The sequence below is a fragment of the Cottoperca gobio genome, chromosome 13 (assembly GCF_900634415.1).
Source record: "Cottoperca gobio chromosome 13, fCotGob3.1, whole genome shotgun sequence".
NCBI lineage: Eukaryota > Metazoa > Chordata > Actinopteri > Perciformes > Bovichtidae > Cottoperca > Cottoperca gobio.
Genome location: NC_041367.1, coordinates 22,627,392 through 22,643,959, shown reverse-complemented (window position 1 = coordinate 22,643,959; position 16,568 = coordinate 22,627,392). Strand labels below are relative to the sequence as shown.

At 40.2% G+C, this 16,568-nt stretch overlaps 1 protein-coding gene across 5 annotated transcripts in view; it reads right to left on the bottom strand.

The window, feature by feature from the left end:
• Nucleotides 1-16,568, bottom strand: part of bcas3 (BCAS3 microtubule associated cell migration factor) — a 343,002-nt gene that overhangs the window by 270,545 nt on the left and 55,889 nt on the right. For all 5 annotated transcript variants that reach the window (XM_029445842.1, XM_029445838.1, XM_029445839.1 and 2 more), the window contains exon 13: nt 15,672-15,765. In XM_029445842.1, coding sequence (XP_029301702.1) covers nt 15,672-15,765 — 94 coding nt within the window. The remainder of the gene's footprint in view (nt 1-15,671; nt 15,766-16,568) is intronic.

The following is a 16,568-nucleotide window of genomic DNA, read 5'->3' as shown; positions in this document are numbered from 1 at the left end:
TGACAACACATCATATTACACATAAATTAGGGGCAAAATCTTAAAATATATCAGTTAACACGCAAACACTTTTACGTGCAAGCTACTATATCAGCATTTAAATCAATCAATAATAAATCACGTTAAAGTTTTGGCTGTGCCATATCGACTACGCACGTTGGGACTCGCTGTCACTGCTCAGTGTCAAACTGGAGAAGTTTAGAGCTGTCCACGCCATCGGCTAGCTAGATAAGTTAGCTAAAACCACAATCATGGTAGAAACCAAAAGATCAAAAACATATCATTTTCATTGATATGGGGAGGAGGATTCATTTTTGTTTACTCAAATTCGAAGTCTGTATGTCTGAATCTGAATCTAAATCAGAATGAGGTTAAATGCCGAGTAGGTTTTCACTTACAAGGAATTTGCTTTGGTGCAGACAATAAACAATAAAAACATTAAGAGAAACATAAATAGAAAATGATAAAATAATTTCAAAGATACAATAACAAATATGTACAAAATGATTATTGCAGGATGTGCAAAAATGTATATATAAATGATGTGCAAAGGTTCACAGTAAATAGAATATGTTGAATGTATCGAGGTAGTAGTCCAAGATGTGCGTTAATATAATGCATAGAGAATGAGGTCAGTGGAGGGCGGGGACAGTGGTGGTCCTGGGCCTTGTGGATGAGGCCCACTGCAGCCGGGAAGAAACTACTCTTGTGCCATGAGGTTTTGGTCCTGATGGACCGCAGCTTCCCAGAAAGGGAGTGGTTCATACAGTTTGTGTCCCGGGTGAAAGGGGACTCCTTAGTTATTGTCCTCGGGAGTTCTTCCGAAAGTCCACAACTATCTCCACTGTTTTAAGAGCATTTAGCTCTAACCAGACCAGATGGTCAATCTCCAACCTTTAGGCAAACTTATCCCCATCAGAGATGAGTCTGTCAACGTCCCTCTCTATAATATAGAATAAACCTGTCCATGTCCCCACTCCTAAATGCCTCTACGTTTTGCAACCTCAGCAGTCTGAGTTTAGCTGTGCACCAGGGTTTGTCGTTTTATTACTCAGGTACACAGCGGTCTTTACAGAAGCTGATGTACCTATCCAGACTGTTGGTAGCAGTCCTGAAAACATCCTGGTCTGTGCAGTCCAAGTACGCCTAAAGATCCTCTATAGCTTCATTGGTCCACTACTTGGCCAGGTGGTAGGAAGATGCCATGGGTGGCAATTGTCTCAAGGTCCACTTAATCACTTAATCTAATCACCACATTTCCTTCTCTGATGTTGCTGAGTGTATTTCTGTCATATGCCATACGTGCTCCAGTAGAAAAAGGAGACGATAAAAACAATTAAAACAAAAATGTGGCAAAGTTTATGGCAGCTACCGGCCACTGCATTTGACAGGTTTCTTTAAACTCCAAAGGTAGGAAAAGAGGCCAGAAAGGAATGGCGGGATGGAGGGAGAGTAACGGTTGCAAGAAAAACGGAGAAAACAACACAGGAAAAGTAGCTTTCGGTAATTTGATGTAGAGCGGGATGAATCCAAGGGTTGTGTTTTTCTAGTTTTTCTATGCGCTTCACAGGCAGACCACCTGTAAGCCCTTAGATATTAATAGATATGAAAATGTGTGTGTGTGTGTGTGTGGAGTAGCTGACATTAGTTTGATATTACTAGGCTGGAACGTCGGCTCTTTTTAACAAGGCAAAACTCGCCTAGCTTTAAAGTAGAGCCGACACACAAGGGACAGGCACCGCAGCGGTCAAGTTCACAAAGCGTGACGGTTCGGAAAGGCCGAGCTCCAGGCTTGTTCTTTCTTCACCTTAAGTGGAAAACACACTACTTAAGACTCTTTTTATGGAGCATTTACATATGCACACATCCAATGGGTAGAAGACAGGATGGACAAGCTGCATGAGGAGGTGAAAAGGTTCATCAAGCCTTCCTTCTTCACCTGCAAGAGTTATTCCGCCAAAGCCACAACCCCAATTTACTGCGACTAATCCAAATTCCCAATGAATCCTAATACTTTTGTATTACTTTTTTTCTGTGGTTTTCCAACATGGGACAAACATATTCTCACACCAGCTTAGAAAGAACTTTAACACTAGGCCTCTTTTGATGTAATGTTTAAGAAGCCCCAAAACAAATTGCTCCTGTCCACAATCTGCTGATAAAGAATAAGGGACTGTGATCAGCACATAATCCCCCTTCTGAGAAAACAGGCAGACAGTGAGGATCGAGAGGTAAGCCCCTTGCATTTACACAGTCTTTTTTAAACTTTTCTTTTTCTTTTCTGTTCGGTTCTGTTAATGAATGAAATCCCTTTAAAAAAAGATCACAGCCAATGGTCATAGGCAGGATTTCACAGTGCTTGAATTGTCCATTGATTTAGAAGAAAAGAACTGGAGGGGAGCTGTGTGACAATCAGACAACAAGTATGGGATAGATATTATGTTGGTGTCATTTAGAGTAGTGCAACACCCCCTTGTGGAGAAGTGTGGAAAAGCATAGAGGCTTCACTTAAGATAATTAAGACCTAACAACCACCTTCACACGTCGGTGCAATATTTTAAATATTTGCTTTGGTTTATTGTTTCTTTAGATATAAGTTTGAATCCTCACCAGCAGGCAACATGTTTGTTGTGGCAGATATGTGTATGCTTGTAAAGAAATATTACATAGTACTGAGTATAGAAAAACTAGTAGTAAGGAAGAACATGTAAGAATAGCAACATGTAAATGTATGATTCTCAAATAAAAGCCGGTAGTCAAATAAAAGCAGAGTCTCTAATAATAGCAAGGGCCTTGGTCGGCACAAACAGATAAATGTCACCCCCCAAATTCAGGGTGAAAGAAAACCAAGCAAGGATGGATAGACTCCTGGGGCCACATTTATAAACTAGCAGGAGAGTGCAGACATTGGCCGAGAAGGTCTATCTCGCAATGTTAATGAAAGTGAATAATACTTAGTGTATCCACCCCGTGATTTGGATCCGCTCAAAAATGTAATGGGTTCTACAGTGGCCCATCCTTCACCCTTCTATGTTTCATAAAAATCAGGTGAGTAGGTTTTCCTTAATCTTACTGACAAAGAAACCCACAAAGACTATACACAAGCTTTTTCCCACAAATTTATAAAAGAAGAATGTGCACCTCAGGCATACTTCAGACCAGTGTATACATAGTTTTCTAGAACTGCAAATAATGTGATAAAGAGGAGATCAAATATATAGTGAGATACTCCATGTAATTAAACTGTGTTTGCCAGTTTAACTAATTGGTTATTTTTGTAGTCCGTAAAATTTCAAATCAAAGGTGATCCTTAAACTATATTATGAATTATTTACAAGTGATGAATTTTATATTTTTTTCCCTTAAATTTGAGCCATCATCACTGCTCATCATCTGTTGATTGTTGTTTTTAATTATCAATTGTGAAGGCCATTGTAAAATCCGTTTTAGTATGAGCTCTACAAAAGAATAATTATTCATCCTTCTGACATTTAATAATATTGATTGAGATATTACCAAAGTGATGGTTTACAGGTATATGTGATGAATTAGTAGTATGGCCATTATAAATAGCCACAGCTGTGCGTATTAACAGATTTTCTGTTGGAATTTTGCCGATGTAACAATCGATGAAATTGCACCAATGGAACCACCGAGGCTTCATACTAAAATATGACCAAATCTACAGTGCATCTGGAAAGTATTCATACCCCTTCACTTTTTCCACATTTTGTTATGTTACAGCCTAATTCCAAAATGGATTAAAAAAATAATAATTCTAAAAAGGTTTTTTTTAATCTTTTGCAAATGTATTAAAAATGACAAATATATAATAAAAATATCACATGTACATAAGTATTCACACCCTTTACTCAATATTTTGTTGAAGCACCTTTGGCAGCAATTACAGCCTCAAGTTTTCTTTAGTATGATGCTACAAGCTTGGCAAACCTATTTTGGGGCAGTTTCTCCCATTCTTCTTTGCAGATCGTCTCATGCTCCATCAGGTTGGATGGGGAGCGTCGGTGCACAGCCAATTTCAGATCTGTCCAAAGATGTTCAATTGGGTTCAAGTCTGGGCTCTGGCTGGGCCACTCAAGGACATTCACAGACTTGTCCCAAAGCCACTCCTTTGTTATCTTGGCTGTGTGCTTAGGGTCGTTGTCCTGTTGGAAGGTGAAACTTCGCCCCAGTCAGAGGTCCAGAGCGCTCTGGAGCAGGTTTTCATCAAGGATCTCTCTGTACATTGCTGCATTCATCTTTCCCTTGATCTGGACTAGTCTCCCAGTTCCTGCCACTGAAAAACACCACCACAGCATGATGCTGCCACCATCATACTTCACTGTAGGGATGGTATTGGCCAGGTGATGAGCTGTGCCTGGTTTCCTCCAGACATGACGCTTGGCATTCAATCTTGGTTTCATCAGACCAGATAATAATTTTTCTCGTGGTGTGAGAGTCCTTTAGGTGCCTTTTGGGAAAACTCCATGCGGGCTGTCAAGTGCATTTTACTGAGGAGTGGCTTCAATCTGCTGCTGAGATGGTTGTCCTTCTGGAAGGTTCTCCAAACTCCATAGAGGATCTCTGGAGCTCCGACAAAGTGAACATCAGGTTCTTGATCACCTCCCTGACCAATGCCCTTCTCCCCCGATTGCTCAGATTGGTCAGCGGCCAGCTCTAGGAAGAGTCCTGGTGGTTGCAAACTTCTTCCATTTGCGAATGATGGAGACCATTGTGCTCGTTGGGACCTTCAATACTGTAGAAATGTTTTTGTACCCTTCCCCAGATCTGTGCCTCAATTCTGTCTCGGAGGTCTACAGACAATTCCTTGGACTTCATGGCTTGGTTTGTGCTCTGACATGCACTGTCAACTGTGGGACCTTATATAGACAGGTGTGTGCTTTTCCAAATCATGTCCAATAAATTGAATTGACCACAGGTGGAGTCCAATCAAGTTGTAGAAACATCTCAAGGATGATCAGTGGAAATGGGATGCACCTGAGCTCAATTTTCAGTGTCACAGCAAAGGGTGTGAATACTTATGCCCCTTGGCCGTGTCATCAGCCAGCATGGAATATCATTCCATTGCTACGCTGATGACACACAGCTATATGTAAAAACCGACCCGATGCCACATGCAGCCCCACTGTCGACATATTCATCATCAACATCATTAAACACCTGCCTTGAAGAAATAAAGGCTTGGATGAAAGAAAATTTCCTTCAACTAAATAGCTCAAAAACAGAGGCTATTTTAGTTGGCACACCACACCAGGTCCAGTCTTCCCCCATAACCCACATCACCTTTTACAAATTAGGCTGTAACATAATAAAATGTGGAAAAAGTGAAGGGGTATGAATACTTTCTGGATGCACTGTACATATCAAACAGAGTGAATAAAATAAAACAGCCTCTCTCTAATATAAGCCTGCTTCAAATAAAAGCCTGATGCCCTCTGCAGCAGAGGTATAGAAAATAAAAGCCCCCCGCTCACAATGACATTATATGGTAACATTCTTTCTACTGCACTACTCTGTTTCAGGTATAGTTTGTTCAAGTAGACCGTAAGGAATCCATCAAAGAGTGAAAAACTATTCCAACCCCATACAATGAGAAGAGGACTCAGAAGATCAGTATCAGTAGCAACAAGATCACATTGCTAGAGCTCCAGTCTCACGAATTAAAGGTCTTCTGCCAGTGCAGCAGCTATTAGAGCATGAGCTTCAGTAGAGGTCTATTGACAATCGTATATGCTCTGCAGAGAAACACAGAGAAGAACACAGCTGGCCCAATTTCTGAATAGTATCTACCTGGAGTTTCACGAAATATCATGAACCTCAACAACTGGGTTGCTCAATTACCTTTACGATTTCCCCGTAAAAGATTCAGAAACAACTTAGAGCAGGCCTTTAAGATCCATTTTGCTCTTCACCGCACCCTGGACAGAAGGAGCATTTCCTGATATTATGTCAAAGATCTTTGAAAACAAGCAATCAAAACCAGCTCCACCCTTGCAAACGGATTTGGAATGGTCCTGGAATGGAATTGGAACTAACCAATATTTGGAGTCTAACCGCCCTCATAACGCAGGACATATCACAGTTATGTTCGACTAAATCGCTCAGAATGACATTGTGTCAATGAACAATGTCTTGCTAAGCTGCCCAGACAACACACTTTTAGGAGTACTATCGTTAAGGGCCTATAGCAGTGAAAGCAAAATAATTATAAGGGATGTTTTACTGCATCACAATGATGGAGAACCACCAGTTTAACCTCAGGGTTCTTTCGTAACAGGATTATGACCTTTAAAAAGACACTGTGAAATTCAGGATTCTGTCCATGTCTTCGGGAATAGTATTTGCGCAGCAGTAGCAATTTATGGATTGAGAAGAGCTGGTGAAACCAATCATGGCTCAGATGCAAAGCAGTTTGTTTTTATATGGAAAGATGTGACCTTTCAGGGTCACATGCACCCATCCTCCCTTCTTGGAGAGGATGATAGACAGAGTACCGTTCCTGTGTAGAAAGTCCTGATTATCCATATTTGGGTAGATAGTAAGTTCTGTAAGGAGTAAATATTTCCTGCAGGGAGGAAGATCTCCAGAATTGGGTTGCTCTACACTGTGTTCACCTGTATTACTCTGCTGTATTCTCTTTGGCCCCAAACCAAATTTTTTCTGCTTAAGACGTCCCTTTGATCACAAGTTGACCAGCAGATTTCCATCAGAGGTGAGATTCCTTACCATTAAAGATAAGTTTCGGATTAAGCTGGTTCTTCTTCCGACAATTTCATCTTCCAGGTGTCAGGGAAAGAGAAGCCATTTACCAAGAGGGGACTATTTTCGACTATGAACGGTCTGGGTGATCCCTTGAGATTTGTGGCCTGGTCTGATGGATGTGGAACGTGTCAACATTTCAAGGTTCTACCTTTCTACCTGATCTTCTTACTTAATGGACAATGTCATGTTGGTTTTGTTTTTTGAGATGGCTGGAGTAATTGCACGCAAGCAGGACAATGACCTGCATGACAATGACCGTACAAGTTTTATACGGACAGTAAAAATAGTACCAGGTTAGATTCATAATTCCTCTTGTAGATTGTTTGCCTATGTTGCCATCCATGTCTATGTCCGATAACTACAATGATCAACTCACTACAGAGCAGAACCCAGCAGACTACACCACCAATTTAAGCAAGGCTCTTAGAGCAGACTTACTGGTTAGGTGGCCCTAAATTCCTCAAATGAGTTGGAACAGCAGTTTGGGTCTCAAAAAAGAAAATACTTTTGAGCTGGTGGAGCGTCAATGCAGAGCTACAACCACAAGTTGTCGCCTTTACAACGGAGGCCAAATGAAAAAATCAATTAAAAGTTTTTTTCTAGTTCGAGAATCCGCAGCATAGCAAGACTCAACAGCTACGGTCTACTCTAAGACTCCAAGCCAAAGCACTGAGAGTGCACAGTCACTAGACAAATATCATTAAATGTGTACAAGAGGCCAACATCCTTCCCAAGAGACATCATGTATCTATTTTGGTGCGTCATTATCATGATGCTGTTGCGCTTCAAAGCCGTCACCCCACTTCGGTCAGCTGGAGTATGGATCATTGGTGGAAGGAGAATAGACTCAAACCTAATTCATGGAAGTTTAACCTGCACTGGATTACGGGGAATATTAGAGGAACAAAAAATGGCAGATTGCCAGCTGATCCAACTATCCATCAAGGTGCCACTGACCCTACATGTCACAATCTCGATGTTCTTACCATGCTCATGGCAGAAATCATGGCAATCATGAATGCCAGGCCGCTGGTCCCTCTGTCATTGGATTCAGGGTCTCCCACTGTCCTTACACTAGCAATGCTTTTGAAGCACAAGGTGGATATAGAATCAGTTTGTGAAGGTGACTTTCATGACGTCAAGAACTTTAAACAAAACAGTTGATGTCCAGTATCTTGCTGACATATTTGGAAAATGCTGAAGGCAAGAATATTTGGCTACACTACAACCTCACAGGAAATGGTTGGAGTTGTTATGTTAAAAGACAACCAAGTCAAAGACAGTGAGCTGCTCATTGGTCTCATTGTGAAGAGCAGTCCCAGCATGGACAACAAAGGAAGGAAGCTGAGGTCAAAGTGATGAAACATGGTACTGCTAAGGTCTACTAATGTCCAGTTGTCATGTTGTCATTCCAAATATGGACATTGTTTAAACTAAGTAAGAGTGGTATAAAAGTTATTATACCAGACGGGGAGTACATAATTTAAGGGAGTGTGACACCCCCTTGTGGACAAGTGTGGAAAAAGCCTCTATTTAGCAGCATGGTGGCGGTAACGAGCATGCAATTCATTGCTTTTCTTTCCTTGGTGAAGTTTGGATTAAATATGACTTTAAGTACTGCAAAGAAGTTATATTTTGTCTTTAACACATTTGCAAGGTAATTTGATTGAATGGAAACCATTTTATGGAAAATTGTTGAATGCTTCAGTTAAGCTAGTGAAGTTTGTATTGTAGTAAATTTGATCAGATTCACATGTCAGCTGGAATATTTTATGTTTTGCTTTGGTTTATTTCTTGTTTAGATAAGTTTGAATCCTCATCAACATGCAGTAATGTTTATTGTCGCAGAGATACTGAAATGTGGGCGTGGAAGGAAATATTGTATTAATAATATTAAGAGTAACATTTAAAATGTACGATTTCAAAGTATTGATATTACATTCTTTCTACTATATTACTTTGTTTCAGAGTGAAAATGATTGGACTGATTGGTTAGATGAGGACATAATAGATGTAAAAGGAAATCTGGACACCATGTTCCATGATGGTGCACTATTATTTATTATGAACGGTTCTCACTGGGTGCATATGTATGTATTTTAGGGGCAATATAGCAAGAGTACTAGAGTCCTTGTCTGGCCAAACTGACTTGAACACCTGTTGGCTCCCTTAACACACGAATGGCATAGAATAAGTTGCTGTTACAGCTCTTGTAGCTGTTCCAAATTTAGTTTGACTGAATTAATCAAATTCTAATAATATAAAGAATAATGTCAGGGTGTTTGTGATGCTCAGAAAATGTATTTGTTATACAGCGGCTCTTTTTGTAATAATTGTGTATGGCAAAAATTATTGTTCTGATCCTGCAAAACCAAGAGTGGCCACTATGCTACCATCGCCTCACAGCCCAGTGATGTTCCAGAGGGGGGGGGCCTACTATTGGCCTACTGATCTTTCTGCTCGTAGTTGCTGCTGATATAGCTCTAGTAACAACAAGTCAGCTATCCAACAGCTTTTTATTGTGGGGTGTAATAAACATTGCAAGCTTTGTTGGCCACTGGCAGCCTTTTTACTTTGAGTCTAAATGTATTAATACATTAAATGTTAATGTGTGTTTAAATTGTATAAAGAAAATAAGAAAATTAAGATTTTGAGTCCCGGTCACTCATCTCTGTAATTCCTTTCCATGGACACTGCCGCCAGTACAAACGTTCCAGTACTCAATTCATGAGAAAAATAGACTAGCAATTCACCTCATACGCACCAAGCCACCCACCTACATACCAACATACCTACATGACCTGCGTGTTACCGCACTGTGTGGGCTGTGAATGACTCCACACTGCTGAGGTGTCTGGTGTGTTGGTGAGTATCGGACAAGAGGGTAGCTGGGGTTAGTCTTTCTCAGCCAAGCTTTCCACAGGCGCCGAGTCATGGTCACAGGCCAACATAATTATAATCTTTAGTTTTGGCCGTATAAGCACTTAACACTTTTTTAAAGATTAATTCTATTCTTTATTTTACATTATTCTTTTCCTGGAGCATCATCTCCACTTTGTTGAACTGTACTACCATAAATAAGCTTCAATATTCAGTACTTTTAAAATGAAGTTGTTTTATAGAAATCGGTTTATCGATCTCTTTGGATGGATATTATCCTCTTGTGTTAGGGTGCATGTGGTGATGCCTTTGTTGTGGCTGTGAATTGCACCCTTTCATTAGCAGCTGACATCTCTGACATTTCATAAGTTTAGTGGTCTTTATGACAACCAGAGTGCATGATTTGTACCATTATATTTCTTATCTAGCTGTAATGCTTTGCCGTTACAGACAGCTGCAAAATTTAACTTGCTTTTCAAGGCTATTCATCACTTCTGGTCAATGCTGGTTTTACTGAATTGTTGACTTGAAAAGTCGACATATGAATGGATGTTGGTGGGCCTACCAAGTTTATCCATGTTACCAATATGGCTTGGCTAAAATATGTCCAAAAAAACTATTCTGTATAGGAGAGGCTTTCTTACTACCACAGCTTGATCACAAGTTTCTTGACCCTATGTTCAGATACAAACAAATGATATTTGGCAAAAAATATTAAGGCAAAGGACTGCTGTTACTCTTCTCTACCAGAGTTATCAAAGTCATTTCTATAATTACTTCAGAGAGCGCTCTGCTTTGCTCTTCAGACCGTTTGACCACATAATTGCAGACCATATCACAATACATGGTTTTTAGGAAATTCTTGGACCTTCTGCCTCTGCTAGTATGGACAGCACAGAATAGTACTCACCTCTATATGGACATTTTAAAACATAGCTGAGGTACCAGCAGCTCTGGCTTTGACAATGTCTTTAACAAAGACTGTCACTAAAAACGTAAGACATTTTCTGTCAAAAACCATTCCCCAACATTACAATAGTATAACAAAATCAGAATCTACATCTTATATCCTGCAGAGTAGCTGATGTAAATCACATCAGAGATGGCTGTGAGTGCTAATTGCTATCTTGGTTTGGAGACACAACTCAATCCATGCTAAACGTGTGGCTATAAATGTGTGGCCGAGGGAAGATGATTGTGTGTGGGAATTCCCCTTGTGTTTAACATGTGCGTGTGGGTCCAGGGTTTTTCGGTGACGGCCTGGTTTCTTTCACACATCAGTAAGATGGAGAGACAGAGTTATTACACCATGGAGAGCTGCCTTCACGGCACAGCTGGCTCGATGGTCAGGCTAAGCGGGCCAGGCTATTCATTAGACCGTCCTGTTACTAAACCAGGGATATGGTTTATGGGACAGTTCCGTGTGGGGAGAGATTCAGTCTCGATACATCTGCCATTACTCCTGGCTTTGATGGGGTATTCAAAATTTCCGTATGTGGGAGACTGCTGTGTTTTAGTAGAATGAAGAAGTCTTAGGCTTCAAATGTGTACTTTACCACATTTATTTGAGAACTATTAGAGTGTACCTGAGAGCTACAAGTTACTTTGCATTGAAAAGCCCCCCTCGCTACAACACCTTCAACATGGCACAAGTCTGATTTGAATGGCGTCCAATTAATGTAAAAGCTGCAGCACAAGATAAAACATACAGAGAGTTATTAAATGTTAATCTTATTCCTTGATTAACTTGTACGTATATCACACAAGTGTCAGTATCACTATGTTGTGGCTGTATAACAAACAAATTTAAATGCTGTGTAATCTTGTCCTATGTATGATATGTATGATAGATACTATTGTAATGTCTTTTTTTCCCAATTTAGATTCAACCCTTGTATTTTTTTTGTAAAATATTCTAATCATAAATTGTCAATTGTAAATCAAAATGTAGATTAAATGATTGTGTTTTACCGGAAAAATATGCAAAGGCTTTCAGCCCCGAGTAGTGTCTCGGGAGCTTTCTCCCAGGCATTTGGTTTCAAAGAACCTTCACCCATTAGAGGGGAGCGTAACCTGCATGTCACCTAAAATGAAAAAAAACCCAGTGAAGAACAGTCCACAAAGTTCAGTGTTTTCTCAATTAATCCATTAATCATTTGGCTTATAAAAAGTAACACATTTACTGAAGGCCCATGTGAAGTCATGAAATGTCTTGTTTTGTCGACCAACAGTCGAAAACTCAAAGATATACAATTTACTATCACTGAAGACAATCAAAAGCAGCACATCATCACATTTGAGATAAACTGAAACTAATAGGGAATATTTGGTGTTATCGCTTGAAAAATTACTTTAACGATTAATTGATCATAAAAATAGGTGCAGATTAATTTTCATTTTTGTTCATTGGCTAATCAATTAATTGAAATAGTTTCAGCTGTTAACATTTTCCTCAACCTCTCTTCTATTCTAGATTTTAGTCACTGAACAACAAGAGGACGGTGTTTACAGAGAGAAATGACAATGGTGCTGTAAAATTGCAACCCTGTCTCCTAAAAATGGTGTCTCCTGTGAACTACAAACTGTCAAACTAGGCAGCTCTGATCAGTTATTGCATTGCCTATTTCATCGCCTCTAATTTCTCCAGAAACACATTACTGCACAGTTACAGCTGTAAAATGAGAAAGTTTGTGACCGGACCACAATGTTGAAAACAGTCGAGGCAAAACCAAGCACCGCCCACCAAACCTTCTCATTTTACAAGCTTAACAGGACACTAAAATATGTCTCTGAAAATATTTGAGGCTAGAAATAGGCAATACAGTTACAGAATCTGGATTGGTATTTGTTCAGCGTGGCATAGTTTGACAGTTTGTTTAGTGTTCATGAGCAGTGATTGAGAGTGTTTTAAAGTCTCCTCGGCTCTAAAGCAAAAGAAAGTTATTTTCATTAAAGTTACTAACTGTAGCTTTAATGTTGTTGTCGAGAGAAACAAAAGAAAAATGCAACAAATAGTCTTGGTTTGGCAACAAAACTACTTGGTTAAGTTTATTAAAACACAATAGTACGTCTGAAAATAAATATATTTGTTATGTTATTTAAAATATGTATGTCAACGTTGATTTTTGGTTTGACACGGGACCTGAACAGCGGCCGCCTGGGTTAAAGTCCTATGTTTGTTTTACTCACCCATCCACCACAAACTCCTACTTGCCCAGACATCAGCGGACTTTGAAATGTATTTGTGATACGTCAAAAACAAACCTAATCCGGGAGGAAATCAGTTTCCCTCCAAATCGGCATTGACAACGCAGTTTCGTTATATGGGAATGTCATTTTTGGGAAACCAGGCTGGAAATTGGTGAAGACGAAAGTTGGAAATGGAAATGTTTGGAGATGTTTCCCCAATCTCCAGTGGAATTTAAGCCCTTATAATATGATGCAGTGTTATTGACTAAACTACTGTTCTCAATACAAGGACATAATACATAAAGTGCTAGAAATTAGCTCCACCCTGGCCAACAAAAATGCTGCTTGCACGTTACTGCAACAGTAACAAAGATTTAATTTGATTTATTCCTCTTCATTTTGTATATACTCTGTACATTACTCGGCACTTTACTGCTTTTTGCACTTCTAGTTAGATTTTTAACTGCATTTTGTTGTCTCGGTACCTGTAATCTGTGCAATGACAATACAATAGATACATATCAAAATCTTAAATATACAAAATACAACACTCTAAAATAAGCTGTTTTCCAAAACGAATAGGTTTTAAATGCTGGACTAAAACTGAATTTACAAGGTGGCGTTGCTACTTCTACCGAGTAGAGCCTCTGAATGCTTCTTCCACCACTGCATGTAGCACTTGATCTTTATCCAACTGAGTACGACTCTAAACAAAGAGGTTCGAGAGAGTAAAGAGGGTGGTGACTTGGTTGCTGAATCAATCACTCCATCTAGTGCCAGTCATCCTCAAAAGTAATGCACAAGTTGTTGGACTGAATATCTCTGCCATCAAAACATCAGTGTATTTTGACCTTGGCATTGTACCTAATAATCAAGTCAAGGATCATTAAGGACGGGTGAAGAAGACGAGATGTGAAAGAAAACAAGCACACACACATTGCAACTGTTAAAGAGAGCACTTTGCCACTGCACTTCATCTGCGTCCCTCTAATTAAACCACTAGGAATAGATCCACAGATCCACCGAAGTGCCGCAAAGCGCCAGCCGCCACACCAAGAGCTAGCGGCCACCAGTCCGCCCTTTGTAGAGCCTCCAACACACACAAGCCACTGGGTTTTTTTTAAATAACTCTTCCCGGCCAAAACTTCAGGGCTTTCCAGGCTCTGTTTTAAGTCGTATCATTGTTTCCTGCTGAGTCTATCTTTCTTTTGTCTGCCACTGTGAAGGCAGCCTCAGTAGGGCCAGCAAGGTAGTTCAGTAAAAACCACTTCCCCTAACTCACTTGGAACTTGGAGTTGAGTTGGGCTGTGTCATACCATGCAGTGGAAATGCAGCAATACACTCACACACTAATACAGGACTGGTATCATGAAGCATTTCTAAATTGGAGTAGGCTTTACATTTTATGCGGGATGCTTTAAGAAATGTGCTTTTCTGTTTGCTCATCAGTTACTGACAGTGAAGTTGTTGTGAACAGGATTTACTCCAAGTTCAAATGTGTAATAATTGTAGTTTAATGCAAACATTTAGCTTCACTGCTTCCTGCTGGCACTGTTGCTCTTTTAATGTTTCCTACGACTCTTTTTAGTGTGTTTGGCAACACCTGGTCAGTGGTTGTGGATGTTTTTGAAAGCCACTGCAGCGTTGTGAAATCCAACAATCTGCAATACATCATACTAACAGGGATGCATCGTGCTTCAAAGCAACTGTGTGAGCCACGACGTTCAGCCTGCATGTCCACTGTAAGTGATAATTTATGAACACTTTTCTTTTGTGCATTCTCTCTCTATGAATGAAGATCCAAGAAGTAAAGCATGCAAGGTTGAGTAGAATCTACAGCTGTCAATATAACCATTAGTTGTTTAAACGTGAAGCACTATGTTTAGTTCTTTAGTTTTAATGTTTTGCTTTGTTATAGATACCATGTCTACTTCCTACTGAAAGGACTACTGTGTCTTGTCTGTCTTTGTCTGAAATATCATCCTGTTCCTACTCAGACAGAGCTGCTGAGTTTAGTCATAAGTCTAGGTAAGTGAAGGATTTTTGGGGCTTGGAGGTTATGGGGTGAGAGCCATCTCTCAGCAGCTCCATTATTAACTGCACATGCACACACAAAGCATAAAATACATGAACACACACAGCTACACACATACACACTTCAGGGGTAACAGGAACATACAAAAGCTCAAACACAGACCGAAGAGGTAGCCTGTTCACACTTACAAAGCATCTACTGTCCCTTTATTTTGTGGTGGGGGTCAGCAATGCTAACAGGGTGGAAAGGGAGATGCCAGAGTAAAATACTATGATGAGAAGGGAGTGTACAATTTGTACGTGAAAGCTAATTTCAGCACACTGATTCATGCTCTCGTAGAGTACATGCACAAAGTTTCAAAGTAAATCTTACTTTTTTTTCCTGCTGTATCAAGGACCTAATTTGTCAGTTCTGTTTCCCTCAAATTCCTAGTTATTCTCTGTAGGTATTACATAATGTATATGTGGCATGTATGATACTCCCACAAATAGAACCCATGTTTTTGATTTGTGTCTTAAGATGTGTGCAAAGGGATGTGTTGTGGAAACTCAGGCTAAACACATGTTCATTGTGTATAAGACAGTATGAATACACACACTTGGCTAGTCCGGGACTGCTTAAGAGACTAGACAAGGCCTCATGGGAGCCAAACACACACCATGTTACACTTGAATGGAAGTATAATCTCTCTTCTTCCTCCTATGTCTTCGAAACTTGCATAGAGTCCTTCCTCGAAAATAAATGTGTGCACGTGTGTGAGTGAATATGTGCAAGTGTGTCTTACCGCTGGGGTTGAATTGCATGCAGGATATGGGTTTGTCATGAGCTGGGAAGTGAGCCACCACTCCCTCTCCGTCCGACTCCTCACTCACCAAGACCTGAAGTAAATACGCACACGCACACACACACACACACACGCACATGCACACGCACACGCACACGCACACACACACACACACGCACACGCACACGCACACGCACAGAAAATCCAAATCATTTTCAAACAATAAGAACATTCAACCCAGAACGGGACTTTCCCCTGCCCAAGGATTTCTCTTCACATTTTGGTTAAGTCTGGTATCACCACCACACTCTTCAGTGTTATTTGACATCACGTATACTGAAATAGCTGGAGGTTAAACTCCTTTCTGAATGACTCATTGCCCTCTTGTGGATAGAAAATAATTAGCATATTACCTTTGCAAGAAACCAAGACAAACAGGCAAGAAACAAAGACAAACAGGCAAGAAACAAAGACAAACAGGCAAGAAACAAAGACAAACAAACACTTTTCTTTAAAATGTTTCTCTTTGTGCTTCATCAAGGAAATGATGAATCATCAAAAGCTGAGCTATATTCTAACAGTACTGATGTAAGAGGCTGTACTGAGACCAGTGTGGATGGGTGGCCCAAAAACAGAGACAACAATATGGACAAATAATGAATAATGCGGCTTGTGTTAGTGAGTGAGTGAGTGAGTGAGAGAGAGAGAGAGAGAGGGAGAGAGAGTGTGTGTGAGAGAGAGAGAGAGAGAGAGAGAGAGAGAGAGAGAGAGATAGTGAGACAGAGATAGAGACAGAGAGAGAGAGAGAGAGAGAAAGAGTGAGATAGTGTGAGAGAGAGAGAGAGAGAGAGAGAGAGAGAGAGAGAGATAGTGAGACAGAGACGAGAGAGAGAGAGA